General features: G+C 36.4%; 1 protein-coding gene across 1 annotated transcript in view; it reads left to right on the top strand.

Annotated features, from left to right (window-relative positions):
• Positions 1-16,292, top strand: part of LOC121367546 (universal stress protein in QAH/OAS sulfhydrylase 3'region-like) — a 59,713-nt gene extending 43,421 nt beyond the window's left edge. The window contains exons 3-4 of the mRNA XM_041491795.1: positions 10,828-10,919; positions 13,298-16,292. Of these exons, the coding sequence (XP_041347729.1) occupies positions 10,828-10,919; positions 13,298-13,510 (305 nt within the window). The 3' untranslated portion in view covers positions 13,511-16,292. The remainder of the gene's footprint in view (positions 1-10,827; positions 10,920-13,297) is intronic.
• Positions 16,293-16,384: the final 92 nt, after the last annotated feature.

The following is a 16,384-nucleotide window of genomic DNA, read 5'->3' as shown; positions in this document are numbered from 1 at the left end:
ATGATTAATCAATATGCATTTAGTGGTGCCTTTAAGCAAAACAAACGTTTTAAATGACATACTAACATGATGCGACATCCATACAATCTGTGCAGGAAGCCAATCTGGTTTGTTGTGTATTGAGTTTCCTGAAACTCAAAATGGTGATGTGTAGTGCAATAAAACAGATTAGGAAGTACTGTTTTACAGAACTAGCGTCAGTTCCCAGCCTGTTTAGAATACATTATAAAATCCCGTTATTTAATTCCATGCCATGCTTGGGGATTCATGATTATTAACTTGTCCGTTTAAATTAGTGAATATAACAAATAATTTTGAAACAAAAAAATTAGTTTTGCTGTTAAACAAAAAACATTCATGTAGTCCTTTGAGCTTATGACCTCGCCCACACATAGATCAATGTTTTAGATATCTTTTATTTATTGAACGCCCACGCACGAACTTGTTGGTAGTTTAGAACGGTATGTAGTGGTAGAGTTCCTGCCTGCTGTCATGTATACATACACCAAATCAGTTCTCACTGCCGATGATGTTACTGTGCCACAGACACGCGCTAGAGGCGTCGGGAAGGATGAGATGTTTTATTTAACGACACGCTCGATGCATTTTAATTACGGTTACATTGGCGTCAGAATTACTGTTATATGGCGTTGTGCAACGGCCCCAGTGTTAATAGAGTCGTGTATTGTCTTGTCGTACGTAAGAACAACACAGATAATGAGAGGGAGCTACTCTTTCTGATTAGGTCAGGTCAAGTCATAGGTTTTAACTTGCACATTCAGAACAAGCTGTGGTAGCACACGCCTGTTATGGACGCAGGTGTCGACTTTCACCGGATCCTCCGTCCAGGACAGGAAAGTGTGGGGGGTTTTGGGGGGAGGGTCGGTAGCGCTGGCATGTGCAAGGGGCACAAGCAGCCCGACCTGGGTAGGTAGCGGGCGAGGGTTGGTTTTGATGCTATTGAATTTGCAAATGTCCCGTAGGATTAAGTCAAATTTGAAAAGAGTTGCGTAATTTCGTGAAGGTAATTTTGACTCATAATTTGGAATGGTTCGTCGAAATTGAAAATGGAGATAGTGGTTGATTTGACTTAGTTGATCGAGAGGTAGATCCTTGACTTCTGATTAGCAGCAAGGGATATTTTATATACAGCATCCCACAGAAAGAATAGTACATATTACGGTCCTCCCGTCCCACTGGCGATGTCAGAGGTCAAATCCGGGATGGGATTATTATTATTATGTGGGAAATACACTTCGGCTATTTGTGTGTTGAAATGAGAATCCTTGTAAATCGAAAGCATTAGGTTGTAAATAATCAATATTTTCATTGGTTGAGACAATCCAAGACTCAAAACAAGATTACTATTGATGGTTTTATCTCTAGTACTCCCCCACTCGTCATCAGTGTTTGACGCACTGATATTTGAATGACCCTGATGATTTGTTATGACAGTGGGAGTTTGATAATTAAGATAACGCATCAGCTAAAGCCTGGAGGAAGGTGATGGGTAACATGTTCGCAGACGACGTACAGGGACGAGATGTTACAAAGAGCAGTAATTACTGGTCCCGCGTGTCGCACATGCTTCGCAGAACATTTAATTCCATTAACAGATTCCTTTATCGATCCAGCTATAGAAAAATGCACAGTCTATTAAGCTATCAAATATGTGTCCCTCTATGAATTTGAAGCGTTCGTCCTTACAAAAATTACATTATGGTGCGTCTTAAAAGGAGACTGTGGGAGAGGGTAGAGCTTCATCGGCGTCAGAAGATACCAGCAATTGGAGTGGACGGCTAGCTATATATTAAAGTTAAAAGTTAATGTTTGTTTTGTTTAACGATACCACAAGCGCACATTGATTTATTAATCATCGACTATTGGATGTTAAATATTCGTTAATTTTGACCCGTATTCTTGTGGAAACTGCTACATTTTTCACTTAGCAGCCATGGATCTTTTTCTGTGACAAGTGTATCGAAGGATGTGTTTTCCAGCACAGACTACAGGGCGAAGGAAGGCTCCATTATAATTAAACAAAGGCATATCAAAAAGTGGCCTTTCTAATACAGATTGCTGCTGGTCGTTTCATACTATACTAGATGATTTGGGAGAATAATAATAATAAACGTTCATCTGAGGTACGGTGGGTCATAGGATCGATCGCATTCAGTGGATTTTACCGACCCAACTAGGGTCCCATGACTAGTACATCAAAGGTCGTGGTCTGTGGGGAAAGTGCTTGCCACATTACAGATGGTCGTGGATCAACTTACACAGGATGTAATATGGAAAGGCGTGCATCTACCCACAGTCCAATGGCACCTCCAATTGCTGCTTGAAGGAAATGTTTTATTTAACGACGCACTCAACACATTTTATTTACGGTTATATGGCGTCGGTTGCTGGTTGATTAACAACGACAACTGAAACGGTCCACAAGAGTTTTGTTCAGTGCGACGAAGTCGACGTTTAAACAAAAATTCTTTGATTACAGACAGCAAGTTGAGTCTGAAATCACATTCTGGCCAGATGGCAGTAACTGTTATTAGATGTCTATTCTCAGAATATAATGATATTTGCATTCGCTGCTAACCCGATATTTACGTCAACCAGGTTATATAATTAACAAAAACTAATATTTTCTGATTCAAATGGAAACGCATTTGGCTTCGTTGGATAATTCTGCATAGGAAACTAAGCAAATATTGATCATCTCGGCAGAACACGATACACCTTCTACCCGTTACTGGTGTACCGGAAGTTGCTGGCCCAATGGCGTCTTTGAGAACTCGTCAACCGGATGTGCCAACACGAAGCCAAAGTAACGATAGTTTCGTATTGGCTCGTTACTATGCAGTGGAGGAATTCCCATTTGGTTTGATGGACAGACGCCACATAAAGTTTATCACAGTACAAACGATCGTCGCGCACGAGCAATAAAATCTCGTTATCGCTTCTCGGCGGTGCTGAAACGAGAGATTTCTGAAACATGGTGCGGCAGGGGTTGAAAGTACACAAATAAAGTTCCGCCATGCGTGTTCAATACGTTATCGTGTATACCAATCCTGACTGAGTTTCAAGTGCTGTTACATTACCCCTGCTCGTGCTCTCCCTCGTCGGAGTGCGGGGGCGGCAACATTATCATAGCAAACCTATGGGAGTAGCGAATACAACACTTATTTATCTCCTGGCATTCCTGAGCAGGATAATGCCGATATCTTAAGACAGCAACCGATTATTTTATTGATCCTGCAATCTTACAAAATACGTATAATAAATGATAGAAACTTTTTATTTTACAACTTTACCGGTTTACAGAGTACTACGCCCTCACGTATTGATTAACCAAATATTTTTTACACACACACACACATACACCATACGCACACAGACACACACAGATGCACACACAGACACACACACAGACAGACACACGCACACACAGACACAAACACACACACACAAACACACGCACAAACACACACACCGCCACAACCACTAGCAGTCCAAATCCACCCCACCCCCGCCCCCAGGAATAAACTGGACTATTCTGTACGGTTAGTCTGTATCTCACAGCAATCATTCAACTCGTCGACTTTTGCTTTACTCTAGGAAGACAACCCAGAATGTAACAAGACATTTACATTCGTTTTGCTACAGTATAACTATGTATCGCCAACTTGAAATTTAATAATGAACGGCTCACCATATTTACGCCGAAGAGTTGTGTAAATTCACCTGTTTACGATATATACGTTTATAAGGAAGTTTGCCCAGAGGCATTGTCCGTTGCAGGTATTCTAGGCAATAAAGTTGCATTAATGTATGTATCGATGTTTTCGTTATAGCTATTGTGTCTTAATTACGCATCCCCCCACCAATTTTTTTTAATGACCTCGAGCTCTGTGGCACTCGTTGGCTATATGGGCCTGTCTGATTTAAATGTGGAGAACTTGCATAATATACCATGTAACATCCATGTTAGAAAAAGTAGCAATGAGGCAAAAGCTACTTTCTGTATTGTCAATTATATACTCGACACAATTACGACCAGTACACATTTTCGGTATTTATTATTATTTTTTTTTTTAATATGGTAAAAGAAAATACAGCTTCTTCCGTTGTAAGGTATCGACATTGTGAGGAGTTCTTAAATCTGAACGACAAAACGGTAATACATTATCAAGGCCGTATATCTGTACAATGCAAAGTCGAATGGGCATTTGGAAAAATAGTGGTTGATTCTATGAATTTTATTTAGTGCCTCGTCCAGAGGAGGACAGCCACTCCCGAGAAGTTCCTTTACTGCAAAGTACATCCCTCTTGCATCGCCAAAAAGAGGACTGTCACTCCCAGACTAGTTTACTGAATCAAACATAGCACCGGACAGAGCCCATTACAATCAAACCAGCTGTTATGACATCCACTCACGAATCACTGTCATAACAGTGATGGAATCGGGTGTTCGCGAAAAATGGGCATACCCTGCCCCACCGTCATGAGTACTGTTACTATAGTTGTTTATCACTTCATCTAATAGTATGCCTAACGCACACGGTCAGGTTGGGTTTTTTTGTTGTCCGTGTGCGGGTAAATAAAACATTGTTGACGTGACGTCAATGTAAAATGGCCAGCTACAGGAATAAATATTAATGATGTCGCGTCGTAGAGAATAGCGGCGTAGGGAGGGGGCCACGGGGGCCCTCCCCCCCCCCCCCCCATCAAACCTCTTTTTTTAAATATTAAATTTTATAAAACCATACACACGTACATACATACATACGTGCGTACGTACGTACGTACGTACGTACGTACGTACATACATACATACATACATACATACATACTTAGTGTGGGTTTCCCCCCAATATGGGTTGCCCCTTCATATAAAATCGTGGCTACGCCAGGGGGAGAGAAGCACACAGTGAATTTGTTACATTTAATCACAGTTACGCGTTAATGAAAGTATGCTCCATTGGTATGAAAACCCAGGCAATTGGATGGGGGTCTAAGACCACGCATTTACCCCCATCTGTGGAAAATATTTATGATTATGAAAAAAAGTGTGTATAATAGGGCCGTAATATATAACACAAAAATAACTAGTTTTTCTTGAGTTTAAAATCATATTTACATATGGTTGAGCTTTAAGAACCACGTTGACCGTTTGTTTTAGGTAGAAATCAAAACTAAACGTGAAAATTGTTTTTATTCGACAGAAATATTCCACAATATTTCTCTATTAGTTTGTGAAGACTGCCTCAGAGAATTATAGTACTAAGTTTCAGAACCATCCAATCAAAGGTCTTAGAGAAGATAGTCTTTCAAAATTTTAATTTTAATTTTAAAAAAGGAAACTAATAAAAATGCAAATGTTTAAAATTTACAAAATATCTATTTGATTGTTAAGGGTGAAAATTAAAGGGTAATTATATCAAGTTTCAGAAATATTAAAGGAACATTCCTGAGTTTGCTGCATTGCAAGATGTTTCCGATTAATAAAATAGTTCTACGATTAAACTTACATATTTAATATATTTTCTTGTTCAGAATATCAATATCTGTATACTCAATATGTTTCTGGTCATCTCAATATTTGTAAGGAGCTCAAACTGGATTTTGTCTTCAAATAATTTAGTACGTACGAAAAAATAGTTTTTAGGAAATAAAATGAAATTCAACCTAGTACAAATATTACAACGGTCAGAAACACGTTTAATATACAGCCACTAATATTTTATGCAGAAAAATATATTTAATATGTAATTACAATCGTTAAAAAGTCTCTGTTTGTCGATAACATCTTAAAAATTACAGACAACTCAGGAATGTCCCTTTAAATCAAATCTGTACAAAGGTTAGACTTAAAAAAAGCTTCGCTAACGAAGTATTCTTTAAAATTTCATATCCTTTTTTATCTCCATTATGACAATGGAGATAAAAAAGGATATGAAATTTTAAAGATTTATAAAAAAAAGTGATACCAAGAATGTTTTTTAGTCGAAAACCATTTTTAAATGTCAATTTTGTCCTTCAGATATGATGAAATTGCATTTCAAGCCATCTATATTTCAAAACACTTCCCGGAATAGTCCGTGGGCTGAAGGGGCCCACCTTGCACACACACACCCACCCCCCCCCCCCCCCCCCCCCCCCCCCCCCGAATTTACTAAACTATGTTTTTCTAACAGTTTCGGACCTATATTTTAGGATTATGAATGTTAACATTGGATAAACAGGGACGCACTATGGTTTTGGAGCGGTTAAAGTGAACCATGACGCAAGATGTTTGGAATTAGAATTATGGGGTAGGGATAACAAAAATGGACATAACTTAGGTTTAAATTGACAGAGAATACTCTGTGACCACTCAAAATATTGGTATTGGTGGCCTCTGTTCGTTGGTATGTATATTATAACTTATTGTGTCACTATGTAGGTCACCAAAGGTCAAAAGGTCACAGATTCCAGGCAATGCTTAAAATCTGACATATAAGCATATATTTGATTAGTACTCTCTTAATATTCAATTATTTTTGTGTTAACAACTTGAAAACTGTAGGGGACACATCTTGCAACAAATTCGAAGTGTTAGTGTTCATTTATTTTGCAAAGTAGTGTTTGCGTGACAAATAGGAAAAGGTCGTATTTTTAACGTTAACAAAAATGTAGTTTTAGCTAAGGGGAAATAAAAATGGTAATATCTCTAAACCAGATCAATGTTTACTAGCAAGCTGACAGTCCACATATTGATATTGGTGAGAGGTACACGTATATCAGTGAAAGATTCAATTGGGGTCAATAGGTAGGTCATCAGAGGTCAAAAGGTCACGGATTTCAGGCAGTGCTTAAAATCTGACATATAAGACGATGAAAAAATAATAAAGGTGCAAGAGTGTCACCACTTCAAAATATGGAATAGCATCAGCCATCATTTTGGTCAGTGATGCATCGTATTTAGTAGATATAGCCTTAAACTGTCTACAATAACACTTTTTGGATGTCCTCATGAGTCCTTGGACATCATAACCTTGTGCCACAATGATATGGCGTTGTTTGAAATCTGCATACAATGAGCATGCCCTAAGATATCTTAGAAGTTTTGACATGAAGACACCAAAAGATGGAGCAGAAGGTATATTGCTCCATATATTGGGGACAGTGACTATTGGAAAATTGAAGTGATCCCTTTTGTCATACAGCTTAGTTCGGAAATCAATGTTGCTTTGAACCTTTATGCCTAGATCGAGGTAGGAAACTGATTTAATATCTTCAGATGTTTCATTTAGGCTGATGATCGAGCAAACAATTTAGAGCAAACAATAAACTTAATGATTGAGCAGACAATTTTACAGGTAATAAAATAACAAGTATCGTCACGAAATAACTTGTAACGAATCCTAGCCGAATTCGCATTTCGGCAGTGTTTATAAATGAGTTCAAAGGTCGCCGAGTAGTAGTAGCAAGCAAGCTAAATTAGACTTTAATTATGAAGGATTAGGGTTGCGGATATTGCTGGACCCTTTGACCTTACCCTTTGGCATCACGATACTAGTAGCTCATGCTCAGATACGCGTTGTCCGGTATACACGTGTTAAAAAATAAAGTGAAGAGTTAATAGATGTACTGCCATGCTTTAAGAAGACACGCAACTGACAGGCCTTTATGTTATGCATTAATGAATCATTTCTAAAAAGGATTTTCACATGTTTGATTGTAATATGTTATGAATTATCTTTTATCTGTGTATTTTCTAGTGTTACTGTAACATGCTCTCAGACACGTTGGCAAGTGTATTTGGTTATTTAAATTAAAGGGCATCCATCGTAGTCTGGCTAAGTCTCTAAGGAGCCTTCAGGCAATATGATGGAAGAGGCTTCCGTTCGTTTGCTCGCACCAATGTAATTTGTGGACCAGTGTAAACGTCGAGTTTTCTGGATAAACGTGATATTCTAATCACGTTAAGATGATGCTATCACGTATTTGTGGGGGATTCGTTCTTCTCAAAGTGGTTAACACGTTACGTCTCTCTCAATTGTGTTTTTCATCTAGATAATGATGTACGATAGTAGTGCATGCTTCCAATTTTATTGTCCTATCTTCTTTCTTCTCTGTCTTCTTTCTTTCCTTCTTTCATATTTTTGGATTTCTTTTTTGTTCCCCTTCCTTTTTTCTGTATTTCTCCTTTCTCCAATATTTTTGTGTCCTCCTTTTTGTCTGTTTATTTCTCTATTTTTCTATACATCTCTCTCTCTCTCTCTCTCTTCTCTCTCTCTCTCTCTCTCTCTCTCTCTCTCTCTCTCTCTCTCTCTCTCTCTCTCTCTCTCTCTCTCTCTCTCTCTCTCTCTCTATATATATATATATATATATATATATATATATATATCAATCTCTCTAATCATCACTATTTGAATTCAACCACAGAAACATCGATGACGTAATATTCAAGCACGTCATTATGAACTACTGGCGTCATAACCTTTCTTCCATTCCCGTATAAGAGATGGCCCTGTGTAGATAAATATCGTATCCAACATATATTGGAGATACCTTTGTAGACTTTTGACTGGTTGCTCCATGGTGATGACCCGGTCACCATAGCCATACCAACCATAAAATGAGGATGTCTGAATTGATTGTTCTGTGCCGTGTTCATTTGAAACTGATTACTCTGTAACACGTCAGTTGAAACAAAACACCGTTTAAAATTATTTGAAACCTGATTTTTAATTATATGTAAGAAACAGAATATTACATTCGTGTCCATTAGATACCATTTATCTTACAACTCGTTGGTTAAAAACCGTATCCAACTCGCTTTCGCTGGTTAGATACGTCTATTTTAAACAACTCGTTCTAAGATTGGCCAACGGCCACTCACGTAGTATTCTCCCTTTCCATAACAATATTGTACTGGCACTTCAACATATAACATCTCATTATACTATGTAATTATATGTAACCATGTATTGTAAACTATGTGGATCATAAAATTCGGGGGGGGGGGGGGGGGGGGGGGGGGGGGGGGGGGGGGGGGGGGTATGGATATGCTATATCGTAGCAAATGATTAATTTCCTTTCAACAACGTCAAAAATAGACCAGATATTACAGCGAGATGGTCATGAAATTTACCTTGTGATAATGTATACTCTGCAAATAACAGGTCTATTTTCTGAGTTGTTTTTGCCTTCTCAGGAAGTAACGTATATAAATAGAAAATACTGAGTAACCTCAATGTTTCAAGATATCGATCTTGACATGCTAACGTTTGACTGACGTTGAGTTTCAGTTGTGTCCACGATTCATCATGATAATGATCAATTCGATATTTAAGGCAGGAAACTGTTGTTTTTGTTGATTCAGCAGTATCGTGTATATCATGTATAGATAGGGTCGTAAAATATTGGTTTGGCTGGATTCAGCAGATGGGGGAAATTGTAGCATTACAATTAATATCAAGTAACATTGTGTTGCATTGCCAGTAATCAAATAGATGTGTCGCTAATCCCCACAGTTGTTCATAAACATAGTGTCAGCAAGATTATTTTTAAAATTAGACTCGTTAAAAGGACATTCCTGAGTTTGCTGCAATTTTTAAGATGTTATCGACTAACAGAAACAGAGACTAACAGAAACTGTTTAACGATTGTAATTACATATCAACCATATATTAGTGGCTGTATATTAAACGCTCTAATATTTGTACTAGGTTAAATTTCATTTTATTTCATAAAACCTTTTTTTTTTCGTACGTACGAAATTATTTGAAGACATAATCCAGTTTGGGCTTCTTACAAATATTAAGACAACCAGAAACACATTGAATATACAGACACTGATATTCTAAACAAGAAAATATCTCTAATATGTAAGTTTAATCGTAGAAGTATTTTATTACTCGGAAACATCTTACAATGGAACAAACTCAGGAATGTCCCTTTAACTGAATATATTTTTTTATAAGTAAAGTGTGCGATACTGTATTATTAACTGCATTTTGGGATTTTAGTTATATATATCTTTTATATATTTATTTCGTGTATTTTAATGTAATATTTATATATTTTATTTATATTATTAATATTTTACAGTCTCTCGTAACTCCATATGGAGTGCTAATTTAGATGGTATTGTTTTTAGTGATGTTTTATGTTTTAACTGAGGGAGACTTTAATAAACAATTTGTCTGTCTGTCTGTCTCGTGCTTATATAATGTTAAATCCCTACTTAAGATGTTATAAACTCCCTTCGCATTATTAGAACATCATAAAACGCAAAACACAAACACACTGACAGTTTTAATATACGTTATGCGTTATCGATGTCAACGGTTATCGTTAATTGCTTCTGTACAACATAAACATCTGCAGCCATGTTTTGATGGGTGGGGGGATCTTTCGGGTTTTTTTGGTTTCTTTTTTTACTATGTAACGTGAAACGAGATTTGTGCCGCTAATTTTTACGTGAAGTAGATTAACGATTATGGCCAAATAAACTAAAGAATGGCGTGTGACGGTACGAAAATTAATGTTGATGGCCTGTCCTACACGATTAAATAATACAAATAAACTCGAGATTACAGCTTTAAATTAATTAACGATTATGAGAGACTGCAACTTGTTTAACATCCAATAGCTGATGATTAATAAATCAATGTGCTCTAGTGGTGTTGTGAAACAAAACAAACTTTATTTATACGTACAAAAAAATACCAAATGTTGAACATTCCATAGCTGATGATTAATAAATCATTGGGCTCCAGTGGTGCAGTTAGAGAAAACAAAGTTTAACTTTATTAATCTTGTGGCTGTTTATTGCAGGTCCCCAGAAGGTGCAGGAGCTCATTGAGAAGTGTGAGGAGAAATGCAGAAACATCGAGGAGAAGTACCAGAAGAAGCTGGATGCTTACCATGTAAGAATCACGTGCTGCCAGCGGCGGATTTGGGGGAGGGTGGCGTAAACGGCGCGGTTGGTGTTTGCTTTGTGTGATATCCCAAACATGTACAATGCTGAAACACAGTAGTCCTTTGCATTAACAGACAATCTAGACAAAGCATCTGTCAGTGATTCATAGAAGTAGTTATATGACGTTGTCATAACATCTTATTGACTCTGACATGTGCAGAGATAAGATTTTTCATACGTTAATGATTGTATCGGTTAGGTATGCTGCTTCATTATTACTTTTATGTCTTTCAAAAGTTGTATACATATCCTGATATTTGTGTCCCTTTGTTTCTCCATCACGGAAACGGGTTCCATACCAAACCCAAGTTACGCCCCCTTTCCAAATTTTCTGGATCTGCCACTTGGCGCTACAGTTTCTGAGCTTCATTAATATTACAATGTCTGGCAGTGCCATTAACACTTTTTATGTGAAATGTAACCCTATTATGTTTCAAACGACCATTGATTTGTTCAACATTAACATTAAAACACATACTGTGTTATCCAACCGCATCATTCATTGACGGATCAAGAGAAGGCGGTTATCAACTTTCAATCAATGAAAATGGGCGTATATATTTATTTACAAACTCATATTTCTAGTACAATTAAAATATGTAATGGTGAATCTTTTAGGTCGATGCTAGAATTATCCTAAAAATTATACCATAGACGTTTTTGCGTTCAGCAACAGCGAATAACGCTAACGTTCGCGAATGTTTCTGATGTTGTCATTTGGTTTAACAAGTGCAAAAACCAGTCTAGAGAAAGTTCACCTACTTTATCTGTTACTGTTACTGTTGTTGTTTTTATGGTTGTTTTGTTTTGTATTGTTTTGTTTGTTTATGTTTTGTTTTGTGTAAAAAAAAAAAAAAAAATGGGGGGATACTTTTTGTTTGTTTGTTTTGTTTGTATTGTTGCTTTTTATGAGCCTACAGTTAGCTGAATGTTAATCTAATATGATACACGGTGATGGCTGTAGTCAAATTGTTCGCGAGCGCTCGGCATACTGAACTCGGAATAATTGTCTCCGGGCTCTGATATTAAACTCTATTGTTGGTCAAGTAATTAATTTTGCCTTTGTATAAGGTAAAGAGCCTTGCTTATCAATGAATGAATGAATGAATGTTTAACGAGACCCTAGCACGAAAAATACATCGGCTATTGGGTGTCAAACTATGGTAAACGCAGAACTAAAGTGCTTATCAACGTCACTTAATTACATCGCATTAATGTTATGGGCACCCTCTATTAAAACATCGTAGATTCGCACCTGAAAACTGTATGGTAAGTCATGCACTATGCAATATAAAAGTCTAGACACTGTTCATCTTCCACATCATAAACCATCTAAATGTTATGGGTTGGAATGAATGGTATTACAAGGGATGGTCGATTTTAGAGCAGAATATGCTATTTGCGACTGACATAACGATAGTGTTGCAATCACAGTCGTATTATATAATACCAGTGTTTAATGAACGACTATTGGTTTCGTACTATTGGAAACTCATCCTTGACGTTGCTCCGTGGGGTGATGTGTAAATGTATTCTAGGCACGTAGAGAAGACATTACAATTACTAAAATAGCAGACGAGCTAGAACACGAGATGCTAGTAACCCGTATCAGAAATCTGCCTTGGTGAAATTTGTTATTTATGTGAGACTTGAAAAACACACAGTCTGCAAACAAGATGGATGCCACGAGAATCGAACTGTGAGAATTTGTAAAACAGACCTTTGTATTGCAGGCGCAACCTTGCATTCGTTAATGTAGCACATCCAGAATGTACAAATGTGGCATATGAATCCCTTTCCCACCAAAGGCGAAAGCGTGCCCTTCTGTCTAACTGGCCCTCAGCTAAGTGCGGCCCTGAAAAGAATTTAAATGTAAATGCTATCATCTTGTTGAACCGGCCTCGGTGGTGTTGTGGTTAAGCCATCTGACATGAGGTTGGTAGATACTGGGTTCGCAGCCCGGTACCGGCTCCCACCCAGAGTGAGTTTTAACAACTCAATGCGTAGGTGCATGTAAGACCATTACACAAACTTCTCTCTCACTAACTACTAACAACTAACCACTAACCCACTGACTTGGACAAACAGTCCAGATAGCTGAGGTGTGTGCCCAGGACAGCGCGCATGAACCGTAATTGGATATAAGCACAAAAAGAAGTTGAAATGAATTAATCTTCTTGTATAGGTAAAAGGCGCCTTTATAACAAGAACATTTTAAATTTAAATTCTTTTATTTTGTAGTATAGGCAAGGTTTGACTCAATGTCATATAAAAGTGTATTTAAACGTAAATTCTGTTATTTTCTTCTAATTTATTTTTTTACAGGCTAAAGGCGACTTTGCTCGACTGGATGGGGAAAAGCCCGGATCGTCAATCGTCGAATGTGCTATATCCCGGAATGCCTTGTTTATCGTCACCGGAACCCGGGGTCTCGGCAAGTTCCGGCGGACCATCATGGGCAGTGTGAGCGACTACGTGATCCACCACTCCCCCGTGCCTGTGCTAGTCTGTAAACAAAAGGACAAGGAAGGCCATTGAGGAATTCGCCCTCATACACTGACTTAATCATTAGAACGTCTGGTCGACTTGCAAACAAATCATAACACGGCTTTTAGGACAGAGAAACATAATATGGGTTTCACGGTGGAATAATGGTGGCGTTTATGACGGAATTATTGATAAAATATTAGAAATGTATAGTGTTAAATACGCGTAGCGAATCCAGCATTTTGGATGAAATGTTAATAATCAAGTTTTTGAAAAACTACTCAGCAGTCGTTTGTTTTAGGTATCAATAGTCAAGGACATATTTTTAAAAATCAATCACTTCAAGTAAACAAAACGTTAAACTGCGGAACAGAATCCATTAATGAATGGTCTTTCTAGGACCATGACTAATTACACTACTTTTACGACAGTATATACTGTCGTAAAAGTTGTGAAAAATCATTTATTTAACTTTAATTTTTGATGGAATGAATGAATGATGTATTAAATGGCTGCTTGTTTAACGACACCCCCGCATACAAAACACATCGGCTATTGTGTGCTAAAAAAAGATACGCACATGGATATCATAATACATGTAGATGTATGATAAATATAATGTGCACTATCTAGATGTAATCAAGTCAATACTTTTATCCCTTCTAAAATATTGTCTCAAAACCAAACCAATTTCAAGAAATGTTTCTTGAATATGTATAAGATCGTAAAAGACATGTCTCATTTCATCAGCAGAAACCCTTTTAAAATGGTGGGTGGGGGAGATATTGTTGCATTATCATAATCGGCTCCCGCACTGACAGTCTTGCTATTTATACGGCGGTTGTTTTACAACATAGTAGTGTTATTAACGAAGCAATAAACATTCTATTTGATCACCTGGTTTGATCGTTATTACTGAGTGTGTACAAGCTATTTTCATTATTGAAAATGAATCTGTTTGAGCATCTGGTCTGATCGCTACTACTGGATTTGTATAAGCTATTTTCATCATTGAAGATGAATCATTTGTCACCAACTGGTGACCATCAAGTTATATAATGCGTGAATGTTGTTAACTGAATGCGTGGACATATAGGATATCGTTAATATATTAGCTGCTTGCAAAATGCTAAATAATGTTTAGAGCTTACAAGATCAATCACAATGTAATAAAAATAATAGTCAACTACAATCAATTGCTGTTGGTATTATATTTTTATTAGTTGCATACATTTGATTAACACGATCAAGGTATTAGTTATTAAATTTTTCAAAAAGGAATGTTGTGGTGGTTTTGTCTAAAAGACCGGTTACTATTTCAAATACATCTCTCAATGATTTGGTACCGGTAGTTACTGTTGGGAAAAAAGCATCTTAGCTCCTGTGACGGTCACCAAGATAATACTGATTGAAAATGGGTGGAATAATCACGTCTCCGCCCTATATGTTAAACATTGATTTCTGGTGCTTTAATCCCGCTAACTTTTCCAACAATAAAAACTTTGGTTCTAAACGTAGTAGAAATAACCCACTTGGTGGTCAACTTTGCACCTAATAAAATAACGAATTATATATATTGGATATTACTGTTGTTTTTCATGATTAATTATTTGATTGGATCCAGCTATTTGGAACACGACCGTGGTGTTATGTTTTTGATAGATTTAGTGACATTTTATTTTTAATTGTGATGAATGGGGATTACAAATTACAAATGTTATGCATGAAATTAGACCAGAAAGAACAACATCTCGTAAATCGAACTGCAGTATTTATGGTAGATAATATGTCTTTTTATTTAAGTTTATTAGTATATATAAGTTAAGTTAAGTATATATAGGTTAAGTTAAGTCTATATAGGTTAAGTTAAGTCTATATAGGTTAGGTTAAGTCTATATGGGTTAGGTTAAGTCTATATGGGTTAAGTTGTAGGCCTGATAGTTTGTTTTCAACTATATATTGTAAACGTAAGAACATCTTTCACCCCATACTGGATTTTTGTTATTTTGATATTTAATTATTTATTATGTTTAGATATTTTAAGGTTATGTTTGTATGATTGGAAAGTAACTCTTGGAACAGTGTAAAACATGCGATACAACAGTATTGGTATTCACATATACCAATATCAATTCACATAATTATCAGATAGGTGGGTGTAAAATAAATAATTTGGTGAATATGAATTCACTGATTAGTTTTATATTGACTGTAATTAATACAAATTCCATTTAGGCCACGAAATTTTCAATAGCTTATCAGGAATACTTATCATATTCAGTAGATGAAAACAAATGTAGGACCTAGATAAACTTAGACTTGAAATTTTTATATTGTAAACTTTTAAATAAAACAATTTTTAAGAGGGAAAATTCTGTTTGTGTCCTTGGTAGGTTTTTTGTTGTTAATATTCATTAAGCGACATTTTGATTTAATTATTAACGTTAACGTGTTAAAGCATTTTTGTCAATTTGATTTGGAAGACGTTAATTTCGTTAGTGTCAAAAGAGTTGTTTCCCTTAAAAACATATTACGCATTATAGCCTTATACAAATTCACAGGATCGATTCACAAAAGGTTCACTTCTTATATTATAAACACAACACAGAACAATCAACAACACATATTTGAAACAATAATTTTTTTAACCATCAAATAATTAAGTTTACTCTTTTTATTTCTTCTCAGAACAAAACAAGCCTGTATCCGTAATTTGTTTTTATATTTCCATTATTGTAGGCGTATTCAATTCAAAGTTATGTTTATTATTATCGTTTATAACCATCTCCTTTTTCACAAATATTTTTCCTGAAAATAAAGAAGATAAAATGTGTTTATTTGTATTATTTGCACCAGTTGTATCTATAAGTTGCTCATATATAAAGTATATAGGATGCTACTGTATACGCATGCTCAAACGAAGCA

The sequence above is a fragment of the Gigantopelta aegis genome, chromosome 3 (genome assembly GCF_016097555.1).
Source record: "Gigantopelta aegis isolate Gae_Host chromosome 3, Gae_host_genome, whole genome shotgun sequence".
NCBI lineage: Eukaryota > Metazoa > Mollusca > Gastropoda > Neomphalida > Peltospiridae > Gigantopelta > Gigantopelta aegis.
The sequence above is the reverse complement of the archived record's forward strand: the minus strand, read 5'-3'. Positions and strand labels throughout refer to the sequence as shown.